Below are 15,876 nucleotides of genomic sequence, written 5' to 3'. Positions count from 1 at the left end.
TGTCCACCACTCTAAAACATACCAAAGCCAACCTGGCTATTACTTATTTTTCTACTACTTTGATGCCGGTTATTTCCACTTTTACGCTCTGTCACCTAATATACTGTATCCTTGTTCCCGGGCAGCCACAGGCATTCAGTTACAGCACCCAGCTTGCGTTTAGTACAAGGACGGCTGCTTTGTGTTTAAGGCCGGTTGAGAAACCACCTATGCTGCTTGGAATCGCACTGTGATTGGTTGTAGATGCAAGGTTGGAGATGGTTAAGTTTAGGTTTTAGGTTAGAAATGTTTTTTAGTTGAGGTATTAGGTTGGAAATGGTTGTGTTAAGATTAGGTTAGAAATGGATTTACTTTAGGTGTTAGGTTAGAGAGAGTTACGTTAAGGTATTGGGTTAGAGAGGGGGATGTTGTTGGGATGGTCATGTTTAGTAAACAGAATGCCTCAGCAATTCACAGCATGGTTCTCGGCAGCATGTGCGGGCCGTACCGATTGTGCTAGGTCACCCTGGGTCCCAACTGCTGTACGCTGTCACGAACCGTCTGACCTGTGACCGGGTCACGGCGGCGTGTAGCTGTGGTATTTCCTGGTGTCCATGGATCGGATGTGAGCTTGATGTAATGGGAGAGCACCAGCGCTGTGTGCTGCAGGTCGAACAGATCAATAAGCAGCTGGTGTTTCCAGCCTCCACTCATTCATAAAAGCTCCACACAGCCACGGCGCCATCCCATTGGTTGGTCTGTGCAAGCAGAGAGACCAATGGGAGGACCCGGTCAGACCCTCTCCAGTTGTTCCCCTGGATTATTGAATACATTAAAAACCTGAATGTTTCCAGGCCTGGTGATGTCATGTGTTTAAAACGAAGGCAGTGCCCTTTGGTAACGGGGTGATTGCTTGGCCTACAGTAGTGCTGCTTGCAGCTTTTTCGAAAACCGCTCATCCAAACAACCTCACACTTGACACTGCACTTCTTTTGTCCTCAACCATACACCGGCACATGCATACGTGCGTAAACATCCTTAGTTAGATCATGTTCCTTGTTAAGTTTCACAATATCTGCTGATGTGAAACGTATCTCATGGTTATAGTCTCATGTTATAAAACAAGAAAATGACATGCTATTTGTTTGTGGGTCTAGAAACAGTGTTGAATGAGAAAACGCTTGGAAAACCGATCCTGTATGTTAAGAGGAATGCTGGTTTTAATGAAGGGTGAATAGAGCGTCGGCCCGGCCTCTGGGTGAGATGAAGTGTGAATAAAGTCTGGGTCCGAGTTAGATGACAGTTGAATAGTGTGTTTGCGTGAGAGGAAGGGTGATTAAAGCGCGTGTCTGGGTGAGATGAAAGGTGAATAAAGTGTGTCAGGGTGAGATGTAGGGCTGTAACGATACGCGTATCAAACCGAAAATCGCGATACTCAAAGCCACGATCCTGTCTCGCGGTGTGAGAAGGCAGAAGCGCGATATGCCCTTTCTAACTCTTCGGTCAAATTGTCAGATTGAAATTTGCTAATAATTTGTCTAAATAATAGTCTGCTGACAGCGCCCCCTCCTATCGATGCCGTAAATATGTGACGAGATGCCCTCTCTGTGATCACAGCTCTCCGTGGCTACGGATGATTGCATTTCTCCACAGCCGTCGAAGTCCTCATATGCGATATGAACGACATTTATCCAGAGTGGGCCAAGCGCGAAAAAAAATTGCCTGTGTGATCCTGTCTCTATTGTTTTGTGTGATTTGACTGGCAGTTTGTCTGCTTATAGGTCGGAATGAAGCGGCCACCGATTATTGACAGGATGGGTACTTTATTCTACCGGACTCGTTCGCTTCTTCACTAGACACACGCGCTACCACTCGCTCTCCTCGCTCGTCCACTCACTCGCTGACGTCACTCACACACGCATACGCACACTGCCATTCTCGCGCATACACATATGCTACTCGTAACACTATGCCTCGTTATTGCGACGTTCATGTTTTTCCTCATCTATTGAAAGTTAGGCTATTAAACATGTTGCATTCTATACGGCCTGATTATGTCATTATTTAAGCTACATAGCCTAATAAGAAGCGCTAATAAGGATATTTGAATAAACCAACCAAACAGTTAAAGGGGCCCTATTATGCCTACCAGCAAAAAGCATCCTCTGACTGCAATCTTTGGTTATTTCTTTATTAATTTAGCTATACTTTAATAGTATTCTTTCGGTTCAAATCTGTTCAGTGTTCCAAATTATTTGTTATTAAATGTTACATTAAGATAATTGGTATTTAAGTGTTGTTTAAATAAAATGCTTTTTAAATTTAAAAGAATCGTGGGATGTATCGAACCGTGGGTCAAAAATCGTGATACAAACCGAATCGTGAATTTGTGCATCGTTACAGCCCTAGTGAGATGAAAGGTGAATAAAGTGTGTCAGGGTGAGATGAAAGGTGAATAAAGTGTGTTTTGGGTGAGAGGAAGGTCAATAAAGTGTGTGTTCCCGGATGAGTTGAAGGGTGTACAAAGTGTGCGTGTGCCTGCCGGATGTGCCTCGGTGCTGGAGGTAGGACGGCAGTAGAGGGGAAGATCTGGGCGAAACCACAGGGAGTACAGGAAGCCCCCAGGCAGTGGGCTGTTTACAACCGGTAGAAACTTGTTACCTACCACTTTCTAGTGTAGTCACCGCCGCCGTTGTGTCGCTGATGGCTCGCAGCAACACCGCCTAACGACGGGCCCCTGCAGCAGGGCTGCACAGCGATAGGTCGCAAGGTCCTCCCCCGAGTTTACCGTTTAAAACAAATCTGGTTAATGACGACGGATTTAACTTCATAGTGGTTATGTTGTTCCTATTCTAGGATGAAAGAGGTGCATCTCGGGTGTATCGGGCACCGTCGTAGTTCAGTTGTCTAAACTCTTGGATTTGAACGGTTGCTGGGAAAGTTATTTTTAAAGTGAATACAGCAGATCAATCCGTCCTCATTGCCGGGAACAATGACCCGGAGGATAATGACATATCCCATCTTCACCGCTACGGCGTGTTGCCACAACAACCGCCAACACATGACCGGGTGACATCATTGTCTATTCAACGGGGGCGCTGGTGGCACACAGTTATGTGTTTCGGTCCGGTTCGACATCATTATTTTAATTTGGCTCGTGACATCGTGTCTGTTCACTAATGCTGTTGACATCGTAGAAGACTCACTGGGCCAGTGGTGAGCTTGTGACCCCGTCACGGTCATTTTGCGTGGGACACCAAAGTCCCGCCTCGTCATCCGAGTCTATCCAGTCTGTCATGACGGCGTCGTCTGGTCGTTGTTTCTTCTGTCATCGTTGTCTGTTCGGTCTGCCTTTGACCATGTAGCTGGACCGGCTGCCAGGGGCTTGGAACAACACCAGCCTTTTTGTTACGCTTGGAGACAACATGGTCTGCAGGCCGGGGAGACGGGAAGTGTGTGTGTTGTTATGTCACAAGTAGTATGAACGGCTCTGACCCGGCTGCGGCGCCGAATGCAACAGGAGTTTATCGATATCCATCTTATTATACTGGCCTGAATGTGATCAGCACTCTAATCACATCAGAGATTAATTGAGTGTGTATGTGGGGGCTGGGGGGTGGGGGGCAGAGCCATGGGAATTAGACGGGACATGCTGTCCTCTATTAAGCCAGCTAATGCTCTTTTCCGTGGTTAGCGTTGTCTGAGGAGCTGAGTGCCTTGCTCTTGTCAGTGGGACAGGGCTGCTGTACACTGGATTCTCGTGCTTCTCTGTCTGTGTATCTCTGTTCACCCCCTTTAACCCCACCCCTCCGGCCTCACACTCATCAACCTCAACCGCCTCTATACTCATCCACCTCACACTCCTCAGTCCTCACTCCTCCAACCTCACACTTATCCAACCTCACCCCTTACTTCACATATCCAACCTCAAACTTATCCAACCTCAAACTTATCCAACCTCACACTTATCCAACCGTGCACCCCTCCAACCTCACTCCTCCAACCTTGCACTCCTCCATCCTCATCCCTCTAGCTTCACTCCTTCAGCCACACCCCTCTAACAACATTCCTCCTACCTTACTCATCTCCAACCTCATCCCTCTAGCTTCACTCCTTCAGCCCCACCCCTCTAACACTCCTCCTCCTTATGCTCATCTTCAACTCCCCCTCCTTAGTTATCAAATCGAGTACCGTACATTCCTCAATTTTTCTTTAATCTTTTTCCGATACATGACATATTCCAATCCCCACCATTTCCCCCCCCCATAACATTGAAGATGATGGTTTTATCAAACAAAATCTTTCCCTTCCATCTGTTTCAATATCGTATCACTTCGTTAGTCTGCCTCTTCATTTAATGATGACAAGGCTAGCCTGTAAATGAGAATATAAAAATAATCTGCCATCCTGAACACAAACACAAGACTCCTCGTGTGTGTGTGTGTGTGTGTGTGTGTGTGTCGCTCTCTCTCTCTCAGGGGGTGGGGGTGGGTAATTGCAGGGATGTCACAGTAAACCAGAGCCACGGTGCTTGACTCGGACCCCCCCATTATTTTAGGGAGCGGTCCCACCCATTCCTGGAACTCCCTGGAGAACATTAGTGGTTTGGTTTTGATCGAGGCTCCTCTGTCATTATGGCTCCCGGAGCACCACTACACACAGGGAGGGAAAACGGCTGCTCCCAGGCACAGGAGCTTCAGTGGAGCTCTGTGCGCGGCCGGTGTCTCCAGCCACCGTCATTTCATGTTAAGCCTCTCTGGAGGCCCAGTTGAACCCTTGGGTCTGTGTTGTGGCACAGGGCCAGGCAGGGATATGTTGTGGAAGGCAGGGGTTAAACAGGTTCTTGGGTAATGGCTTGTCTTTGCAGCCGCTAGACTGGGGCTAGGTAAAGGCTAGACGGAGGCTAGGGATAGGCTAGATGGAGCCTTTGGCCCTGGCCGGGCCCTATTCAGGGACTAGGCAGGCTACCCTCAGATAGATGGTGTCCTGTCTCAGGCCAGCTAGGATGGGCTCTCTCATCACATTCCAGAGATATTTCCATCTTCAACCTTGGGTAAACACTAACGCAAACACTCAGGAATGTCAAGGCTTCTTACAGTTACAACATTCACATCCCCGCTTGATGAGAAAAACAGCACAATGCACCATGTTAGCTGTGTTCGAAATCGTTCCCTATCACGGATATAGTGCTCTATATAGGGTGCTCGCCATATTGTATTGGTGTTCGAATTCTCAGTGGTTAATTTCATGCACTTTCAGTGGACTTAAAATTCCCAAAATTTGAGTGTACATATGATGTTCCCTACATGTTACTCCTGTATACCACCACAATGCAATGCGGTCGTGTTTTTACGGAGGAGAAGTAGAAGCTAAATAACCGAAAATGAATACATTTAATGATGGAATCTCCGGCTTTCGTTTAATAAAATGTCAACAATTAATTTGGGATTAACATAAAAAAATGTAACATTCAAAATTAATAAAAAAAACCTTGATCAAGGAAATGTAACATTCAACATCAATACAACCTCCAGCTTTCCTCGTGAGAGCCCGGTTTGTTTACATGATGTGGGCGCATCTGTCTGCGTCACACCATTACCTGGCGCATTTACTGACGTAAATTTTGTTTAGAAGTGTTCAGCGTAGTGTAGTGCTGCACAATTTGGTGAAAAAGTCATATTGCGATAATTGTTGACAGTATTGCGATTTGCGATATAATAAACAAATGGTGTCATGAGTCTACTTGCTTGGTTATCAAGGAAAATGCACACAGATTACTGATAATTTTAAAAAGTTTCTTTCTCAACTCAAACATACAAAATTAAACTAGCATAAAAAATACAAAAACAATAATGTGTACAGTACTGTTTTAAAATAGAGCTGTCAGTTAAACGCGTTATTAACGGCGTTAACGCAAACCAAATTTAACGGCGTTAAAATTTTTATCGCGCGATTAACGCAATTACTTTATAAAAAAAAAAATAATAATAATTTCTTTGGCTCAAAACAATGATGCAGTAGCCTGACAGCTATGTTCAAATGACTTTTGTTCAAAGCAGTCGTTTAATTGCACGATAGGCTCTTTTTTTGTATCGTCCTGTTTTGATCAGTGTATATGCCAATGTTGTTATCAATAAAAAATCATTTGCACAAGGCAAGCCGATGCACTTCACCATGTTGATAAGAGAATTAAAATGAGAAGAATTATGGGACAAAAAAATCAAGGGATATTTAGCATAGAAAAATAATTTGCGATTAATCGCGATTTATTAGAGTTGACTATGACATTAATGCGATTAATCACGATTAAATATTTTAATCGCTTGACAGCTCTATTTTAAAAGTAAAAAACAGTTAAAGTTAAAAACAAAAGTTTAAAAAATATCTTTTTCAAAATAATGGCATTCTGCTGTGCAAACTTGTTAGGTTTTCTCAATAGTACAACTGGATGAAATGAATATAATTAAGAAAATGCATGAAAAAAAAAAGGACCTTTTTATTTCCTTTCTATTAAATCGCAGCCTTTTGTGGTTATACAATCGCAACGACTGATATCGCGATTGCAATTCGATTAATCGTGCAGCACTAGCGTAGTGTCCGAATTCTCATTTGTTTGTTCCCTATATAGTGCGCTATATCATAAACACTATATAGGGAATAGTGAGTGAATAGTGAATGATTTCGAACACAGCTTCTGTCTCCCGGAGGCTGTTAATGTACGGTAGGCTGGCTCTCCCATCAAAGCGCCGCCCTTCAGTCCTGCCGCGACACCTTGTCAGCCAGCCATGACACAGAGCCCCGGGGCATGCTCTCTGCTACGTCTGGAGCATTGCCACAATCAATCTTTAAAGTGGCCAATAATTGCAGCAGCAGCATGAGACTTAGCATAAGTAACAGAGGAAACACAAGTTACATAAGAAAAGGGCGGGAGCATTCCTGTTTTAGGGTGCCATTTAAGTGCATTCTTTACAAGAGCAGGATCCCACCATGACAAACAAAAGAAAATAACATAAATTCAGAGTTCATTAAAGACCCTTTTCCCCACATTTTAATCTACAAAGTATTTATCTTTTCTGTGCCAGTTGTTTTTGAGAGCTTTCGGATGTTTTCTAACAGTGAGGCCCCCAGATAAGCCCCGCCCCCTGTTCTGTGTTTCCGGGCCACGGGGCCGCGGCTGTTCTTGACGGGCTGTTCATCACGCTGCTGCCACCAGCTGTCAACACACCTAATGGGGAATCAGTAGCTGGGAGAGCTGCGAGCGACGTCTCCACAGACGCAATACTTCCCCATTTGTTTTGGCGACGGCCAATCCAAGATGGTGGTGACATTGATTCAGTGATCAATAGGCCAAGACGGCTTATTTTGTCCACGGGCGAAGACCATGACATAAACAGTGTGACACGAACATGGAGTTATGCTCTGTTATCGTACGGTCTGCGAGACGGTTGGGATCGGCCGTAGCAGGTCTTACGACAGTTATTCCAAACTGACAGTTGGCTTGAGCCATCGCAGACTTTAAAGCACTAATGGACCGTATTTATACATCATCTCCAGCTGCACGTTTCACTTTGGCACTTTAGCACCATAGTTGGACCAGACCTTGCACTGCTCTTAGACCAGGACTAAACCGCAGTCTGATCAGTTATTTTTTTTACCACAGATGGATTTGTTTCAGACCAGAGTTAGACCAGGATTGGATCACATTTGGACCAGACCAGTCATGGACATATAACTCATACAGACCAGGGTCACGTCTCAACACGGTGGTTACACATTATTGTTGTCAGCTGCTGCACCTTCCCAAGACAATAGTCCTCTCAAGTTCAGCAAACAACCAGGGCCCGGCCTCTGTGTACGGGGCCGTGTGCTGTCCTCCCTCCACTTATTCTGTTGTTCTAGTTATGCAGGACTTCTGGGTGTAAACATCTCTGCTCCTCCCCCCCCCCCCCCAACATTTGTTTTTGTGGTTGGTTTCTAAACACTGTGTTTGAAGGCCGGCGTTTGTGTGTTTGTGTGTGGAGCCAGGGTTCAGTGGTGTGTCATGCCCAGCGTCTGAGCTCCCTCTGTGGGTCGCGACGGAGCGACGGGCCGCTGGGTGCTGCAGACCAGTCGGTCAGCAGGCAATTAGGCTGTGAATGAAGAGAGCGGAATAATAGTGGTCTTTGTTGTCTCCACAGCCCAAGACTGTTGGATAAACACGACATGCGGGCACTCACTCACACACACACACACACACACACGCACACACCACTGGCTGATTGGTTAACTAAATAACTTGCTGACTGACACAGGTCAACTAACCAAGTGTGTTGACTTTCTGAATACTGCAGCTTGCCCTGAACTGACCCTACTGAATATTGACATGCCTAACTAAGTGTCTAGCCAAGACCGCTTTTGAGCATATTTATTTATCTGTCGATTTTAAAATGAATTACGCTGCGAATTTTATTGTTGCCAAAAATTGGTTGAGAGGATGTTCAAAATGTTGTCTCGAAGGCCAGCTTCTGAGGAACGGTTGAGAAGCAGTTTAAGGTTGAAGTGTCAGCTCGCGTCGACATCACCGAGTGTGAAGCACAACCTGCTGAGAGGGTCATTCGCGCGGGTATCTCTGTTGTAATCTACCATGTCTAGACACTCACCTCCTTCCCCTTCCAGCACACATGTGCTGACATCACCAGAGGCCCCGGTCGCCATGCAGGGGCGGTTGCAGTCTTTATGGGGGCGGAGTCTGCTTGCCCCCGGCGTCACTTTGTTTACCTGGCCGTTCAGAGCTTTTGAAGAAGTACTGGGCTAGAAAACGCCCTGAGAGAGAAAGAACACGCCTAGAGTGTTTAGTCAGAGGAAGCACATGTACAGCATTTTACCATGTCAAGACAAAGGGCTAAAGCTAGCCCATGATTTGGTGATATCAATGACTATGGCTGTATTAATCATAATGGGCTTATCAATGACTATAGTTGTGTTAATCACTATGGTGGCATTAATCACTACGGTATTAATGGCCATGGCGTTGTCGTTCAGAGACTAGTCCTTCTACCTAGATACTGATTCCTGCAATGTGATGAAAGCTACAAATTAGCCATTCAAATAGGCTTCAAACAAGAGGGCAACAATAGAGGGCTATTGAAGTTGTATCTACCCCTGGTTGATGTGCTACGGTAGGTCCATTTACCCCTGGTTGATGGGCTACCATAGGTCTATCTCCCCGTGGTGGTTGAAGGGCTACGCTAGTTACATCTACCAATGGTTGATGGGCTACCGTAGTTGCATCCTAGTAGGATTTGAACAGCGTAAGAAGCTTTTTTTATAAACTAGCTGTTTTTTGTTTGTGGTATACTTTTTTTTTTTTTACTAGAAACTATAGTTATGTTTTGTATGAAAACAAAAGTATTAATGTTTTTTTTAACATCTATGGATATTTGGGGACTGCTGGTAGAAGGCTAGGTTACAATTCGTCTGATTATCCCAGTGATAAAGTGTATGTTGTTGCTAGACGTCTGAGAACGCCTCACTCCAACGCTTCAGTTGAGGTAACGGCAGCTATCATCAGAACGGCCAAACAGTGAGTATTTACCATATTTGTGTTGTGTTGATGTCACAACATGGTAGGTCTGTCAAGGTAAACTTCTGAGGATCGGATAGCAAAATAAATGTCTCATAGCCGGGTAGATGTCAGATAGATGAGTAGATGCTGCCTCAGGTGGTTCTCATGCTCCAGCAGATGGGAGTTAGTAGATAGGAGATTGCGGGTGAGGAGGTATCACGCACGCCAGCACTCGCACATGGCCGTACACGCAAACATAAACGCACAGTCAGGCATACGTCCAGTTAGCAGAGCGGCTGCAAGCCAGTATATAAGACCAACCTCTGAACGGCATGGTCCCAGCCCGTAGCACAACATGTTTTCATCTGCACATGACAATAAAAACGTTAGGCTAGTCTTAATTCAGACAAATAGCAATGCACAATCATCCATAGTTAGCAATACAAAGTTAGGTTGGTTAAAATGCAATCGGAAGACCATAGTCTTTGCAGGTGCAATAAGGTCCTGTTCTATTCTCATCTACTTTACCTCAGACATTTTTCTTTTTCTACCTCCTCTCCCGGGTAGAGAAAGTGAGAACATTGTGTGCCAGCTCACAGGCTCCTCAGACACAGGTGACAGACTTACTGGAGGAATGCAGAACATTTCCCTCATACCTGTCACATACTCGACCCCAACCTGGATGTACGTTCAAAACCGTTTAAACTACACAACAAATCCAAACCAGAAATTAATTCCAACCGAGGGAATATAAACATTCCTGTCTTTTTTCTTTCTTTTTCTTTTTTTGTAACATCACATTCCCTGTACCCTGTATCATTCCGTGAGGGTCCATCCATGAAGTCTAGGTTTCGTTGGGTCTGGGGGTACACCAATCCTGTCCTATTGGTGAGGGGCTGTTCTGGGCCGAGCACTCTGATTGGTGGTTATATGAGGAAGCAGTTTGGTGGAATGACACCTGACCAGTGACCTTTTTAAACTAAACTGACCTGGATTCTGTGCGCTGCTGGGGTGTTTGTGAGAGAGGGCGGGAGCCAGAGAGTAAATTCCACGCATAGCTGACCTCCTTTAAAGACTCTCAGCCCTCCTTTCCTTCTCACGCTTTTCTCTACATCTTATTGTTTAACCTTGTTCCGTTCTGCAAAAGTGTGTGTGTGTGTGTGTGTGTGTGTGTGTGTGTGTGTGTGTGTGTGTGTGTGTGTGTGTGTGTGTGTGTGTGTGTGTGTGTGTGTGTGTGTGTGTGTGTGTGTGTGTGTGTGTGTGTGTGATGTATCACTCCGCGGTGTTTGTCACCTGTGCTGCATGCAGGAATGTCTTCAAACTTCATGAACTCTGCGTTGCCTTGAAATCTCTGCTATTATGAAGAAACAAAGCAGGATTATAGCATAGAATTTCAGAGGGGTTAGGCGTATATGTAATGACAGAATTTTAAATAGATTCTGTGACTATAAATTTGTCACGGCGTTTCATAACCCCCACTGTGTTGAGTAACTCCCTAGCAGACTGCAGGGTCTGCTAGCCGGTCGAGACCACTCACCCACAAACGGGCGGGAACAGAATGAGTCTGGCAGTCTGGTATACATTAGCATCTTCATTCACCACAAACTGCATGCGGTCTTCGGGGTTCAATCACCAGATACTGGTGTCTTGCCGTCCTCGACCAATCTGCTGCTCTTTATAAACCGTACGAAGGCACACCTCAACCAATCACATTTAACCTTTTAGAGGATGGAGTGCTCAGCCAATCGGAGCTCGCCCTTGTCTCTGGGCGTGGTGGATGCTCTTTCAATGGGGAGTCTGGTACGTCTTTCTGTCTGTCTGTGCGGGGCCCTTGGAGAGGAGAGCGTGTCTGGGCTGGCTCCTGACATCAGACACAGCAGTGTGGGGGCCTTCAGAAGGACATCTCTGTTGCTCAACAATGATGCACTGGACTTACTCACCCTTACCAAACTCTCAGAAAACTTGATTCTTTCCTCGTACCTTCATAAACATACTTATAAACGTAAACACAATACACCCTCAACTAACTAAACTCTCTACCCATATACCTTAATATAACCATTGCAACTTTAATTCTAAACTCAACTACAACAAACCCTCACCTGGATGGACTATCTCTACCCCTATACCTAAACATAACCATTGCAAACATTGCATTGAAACTCAACCATTCCTAATCCTTGACGTCACCTCAGCCGTTCTTCCACCTACAGTCGACCATTCTTGTGTACTGTGAGAACATGCTCCATCTGGTTGCAACCACAGTAGAGGGGTGGAGGTAGCACAAAAGAGCCATGGTCCTAAATATTACCAGTCCCGCTGCTGGGACCTCCCCTAGTCACTTTTTCCTCTGCTCTGGTACAATAAGCACTGACTTATTGTGACCCAAACACTGGATGAGAGAGTCGGATGAAGGCACCTGCAAAACGTGGACTGGATCCGGGGAACTCTGGACTCTCAAGGCACAGGATTGGAAAACCTGTTTTTTGTTTTTTCCTAACTAAATCCTGCCGTTTTATCTTTAAATGGCATTGGCGAAATGTAAATATGATGGGTGGGTCCAATCAGTGCTCGGGGGAGGGGGTGAACGAGTGCGTCGCCTCTCCAATAAAAACCAAACGAACAATGGCAGCCCCTATGAAAGCAACAATCTACGGAGCAATCAAATGGTTTAATCCCCAATAGACTGTTAACCATGTTAAAGTTGACCAGAAATCTGCACCAAAGGCTTTTCCCAGAGGAGAATATCTTTTAATTAGCTTTCAACTTTTATGTCCGGCAAGAACAAAGGGCGAGAGTGTCCCTTGAATCTGATGGCGAGTTTTTTTGAACAATGTTGGGCTGTGCCCATATTTGGTCATCACTTGCTGACAAGCAAAGGCCATGCTGATATTCATTGCGAAAGCAAACGTTGGTTTGTTTTCGTTCGTGCCTAAATCATGTTGTCTGAATGAACCAAAAATGTATCCCTTTGTTCGAAGCTAGAATTTCACAATGTTTGTTGACCATTGCAAAGATTGGTTGTGATTGGTTGAAATGACGTGAGACACTATTGAGAACACTTGTGAATGTGCTGAAGCGACTATTTCACAGGGTGTCCAACTCCTTGCCTAAGGGAGCATCGGGCAATCAAAACAACACTGACTCTGCATGTTTTGACTTGCGGCCATAATTACTGTCATAAACTATCTTCGTAGAGTCGCCTCCTTCTAGTTAGAGTCATGTTCTAGCTCTACATTCTGCAAGTATCTGAAGGGTGTAACCTTTAGATTAAAAGTATAGGGCAAGCATGCTAGCTCACTGCTAGCTCCCAGCCTGCCAACCAATCACAAGCACGTCAAACACTGCATGAATGTAATTCCTCTCTGTCTCTCTCTCTCTGTCTAAAAGAATGCCCTGAGGCGTGCGCACGGCGGGCGTGCACGGCGGCTGGGGAGTGCTGCCACCCGCAGTGCCTGGGCGGCTGCACGGCGGCAGCGGACGCCACGGCCTGCGCGGCGTGCATGCACTACCACCACGGGGGCCGCTGCGTCCCCGACTGCCCCGCCGGCACCTACCGCTTCGAGGGCTGGCGCTGCATCTCGGCCGAGCTCTGCTCCCGGGTGCACCTGCCCTACTTCGACCGCTTCGTCATCCACGCCGGGGAGTGCATGTCCGAGTGCCCCTCGGGGTTCACTCGCTCCACCATCGACAGGTGAGACAGACCGGGCCCGATCCGCCGCTAGCGAACGCCAACGCGAGGGACGGTTTTGTTAGCCTGTGGCGTTCGTCCGGGTTATGAACCGGGCTTTGTTGTTTACGTTATGCTGTGTTTAGTCTGCGATGTGATCTGTTATTGTCTTTGGTGTGATATGTCACGGCTTGTGTCTTATTTGCAGTGTCCTTCCCGTGTTCCCTTCCAACCGTGTCTGATAAGTAATGAGATGTTATGGTGTTTGTCTCGGATAAGCAACGATATGTTATGGTGCATTTCCCCCCGCAGCATGCGGTGTTCGGCCTGCGATGGCCTGTGTGATAAGTACTGCGAGGAGAAGGTCATCGACTCGGTTGACGCGGCGCAGTCGCTGAAAGGCTGCACCGTTATCAGAGGCAACCTGCACATCAACATCCGCAGAGGACGTGAGTTCCGCTCGCTCTTCCGCTACTGCTAATACACTACGGCTAGTAGCACTAGTTCTACTTATGCTACCACTTATGCTAAAGCTATTAATTCAACTGCCACTTACCACCATTCGTTGTACGAGTGTTTGAGTGTAGATGATGATGTGTATATGTGTGTGTGTGTGTGTGTGTGTTTGCGCCAGACAACATGGTGTCTGAGCTGGAGAGCTTCATGGGTCTGATCCAGAGAGTGACGGGCTACGTGCTGATCAGACACTCTCACACCCTCAGCTCCCTGTCCTTCCTCAAGAACCTCCGCTACATCGACGGAGAGGAGCTCCTGGACGAGTACGTACGCTCACACGCGCACACGTACACACAAACGTACACGCACGCACGTACACACACACGGGAGCGTGCATACACACGCGTACACAAACCCTTGCTACTCCGATACTACGCATTAGAACAAACTCTTTCTCTCTCTCTCTCTCTCTCTCTCTCTCTCCATGTCTGAAGCGCAGCCAGATCCATTTCTCGGCTGTCTCCTTCTACTTATCTCTTCCCCTGATCGTTCTTTCTCTAAAGGACAACTTGATTAGGGTGTGTGTGTGCGAGCGATGGAATCAGATAAGGGGGGGGGGGGGTACTTTAAATGGAGGTCTTAGTTTCAGCACCTTTATCTGCTTACATGCCCCTCGTCCGTGGCCCTGGCGTTGCCATGGTGACAGGGCCAGTGTAGTTTTAGAGCCGTAGTGCTGGAATGCAGACGGAGGTGGTCGTCAAGACGACGGCATACTGCAGAGATGGGGCGCGGGAGGAGCAGAATGTATTACGTTGACACACGCACACGAACACACACACACACACACGAACACACGCACTCAAACACACCATTGGATCGGTTACATTCACTTGACACCGTTATCAGATTTGGATAATTGGGTTTTATCGAGCTACTGGTGACCTGGTTCAGTGAAAGCCCGTAATATGAAAAATGGTGTCAATTTCTAGGCAGGTAGGAATCTTGTACAGGGTCACGTTACATCTAAACAAGCCCAATATCTGTCTGGAAGACTTTCAAGGTTTGTCTCCCAGGGTCATTGGAAGGCCTTGATCGTCTCTTCCTCCTCTCTGACCTTCCCCCTCCTCCTTGTGCATACCCCGGTACGATGCCTTCAAAACAACCGTGTGACAAGGCCGTGAACCTCTGTAGCAACCTTCTCTCCGTCCATCTATGAACCTCTACAACCTGGCTGTCCGCCTCTGTCTGTCCCACCTTGACTCCGTCCATCTGTCCACCTCTGTCCATGAACCCGTTTACCTCTGTCCTGCAGTTCGTACGCCTTCGCTGCGTTCGACAACCAGCAGCTGCAGTACCTGTGGGACTGGAAACAGCACAATCTGACCATCCGCAACGGCAGCCTCCTCTTCCAGGCCAACCCGCGGCTCTGCATGTCGGAGATCCACGCAATGTGGAACAAGACGGGGGTGCGCAGCCACTTTGAGGAGAAGGACTTCCGCAACAACGGCGACAGAGCCAGCTGTAAGCCGGGGTCTGGGGGTCGTCAACCGCGTAGTCTTTGAGATCTCGTGCCGAGAGGGTTGAAACGGGTCAGGCACAGACATGGGTTGCAAACGGGCTAACCGTTTCCGGTACATTTCTGGTAAATTCGGCCACATGATATGAATACATTTCGGGACACGGCAGATAATTATGCTAGCAAACTTTAATTTTTACAATGATTACTAAATGAGCAACAGATGTGTACAAGAGGACAAGTACATTCTTTTCCTCCTTAATTACCGTCGAACGTGTGTCCAACTTTTTGAAAATTCCCGGATTTCCTCCCTCTCCCCAGTGATGTAGCCTTGACCGCGCCTCTGTCTCTCCCCCAGGTGAAAGCACCGTGCTGCAGTTTAAGTCCAACAGCACCAGAAGTACCAGGATCAAACTGACCTGGCTGCGCTACCGCCCACCCGACTACAGAGACCTCATCAGCTTTGTCGTCTACTACAAGGAAGCGTAGGTTCCCCCCTAAACACCTCCTCCTCCTTAACCCCTTCAACCATCACCCCCTCCGCCCCTTCCTCCATTACCTCCTCTATTTCTCTCTCCTTCTCTTCCAACCCTTCCCCTGGAGGTGGAAGAGGTCCTCCTCTCCCTCCTCTCCCTCCAATTCTGAGCCACAAATTGTTTGCAGCATTTGAATCTCATGTTGTTTTTAATGATCTTCAGCTGCCGATGTTTA

At 46.8% G+C, this 15,876-nt stretch overlaps 1 protein-coding gene across 1 annotated transcript in view; it reads left to right on the top strand.

The window, feature by feature from the left end:
• The window catches only part of LOC115558480 (insulin-like growth factor 1 receptor), a 49,688-nt gene that overhangs the window by 6,440 nt on the left and 27,372 nt on the right, over nucleotides 1–15,876 (top strand). Inside the window, exons 3-7 of the mRNA XM_030376645.1 lie at nucleotides 12,914–13,217; nucleotides 13,506–13,642; nucleotides 13,828–13,972; nucleotides 14,962–15,170; nucleotides 15,524–15,650. Coding sequence (XP_030232505.1) covers nucleotides 12,914–13,217; nucleotides 13,506–13,642; nucleotides 13,828–13,972; nucleotides 14,962–15,170; nucleotides 15,524–15,650 — 922 coding nt within the window. The remainder of the gene's footprint in view (nucleotides 1–12,913; nucleotides 13,218–13,505; nucleotides 13,643–13,827; nucleotides 13,973–14,961; nucleotides 15,171–15,523; nucleotides 15,651–15,876) is intronic.

This window comes from Gadus morhua, chromosome 14 (assembly GCF_902167405.1).
Source record: "Gadus morhua chromosome 14, gadMor3.0, whole genome shotgun sequence".
NCBI lineage: Eukaryota > Metazoa > Chordata > Actinopteri > Gadiformes > Gadidae > Gadus > Gadus morhua.
Note: the sequence above shows the minus strand (reverse complement) of the source record. Positions and strands in the feature narration are given on the sequence as shown.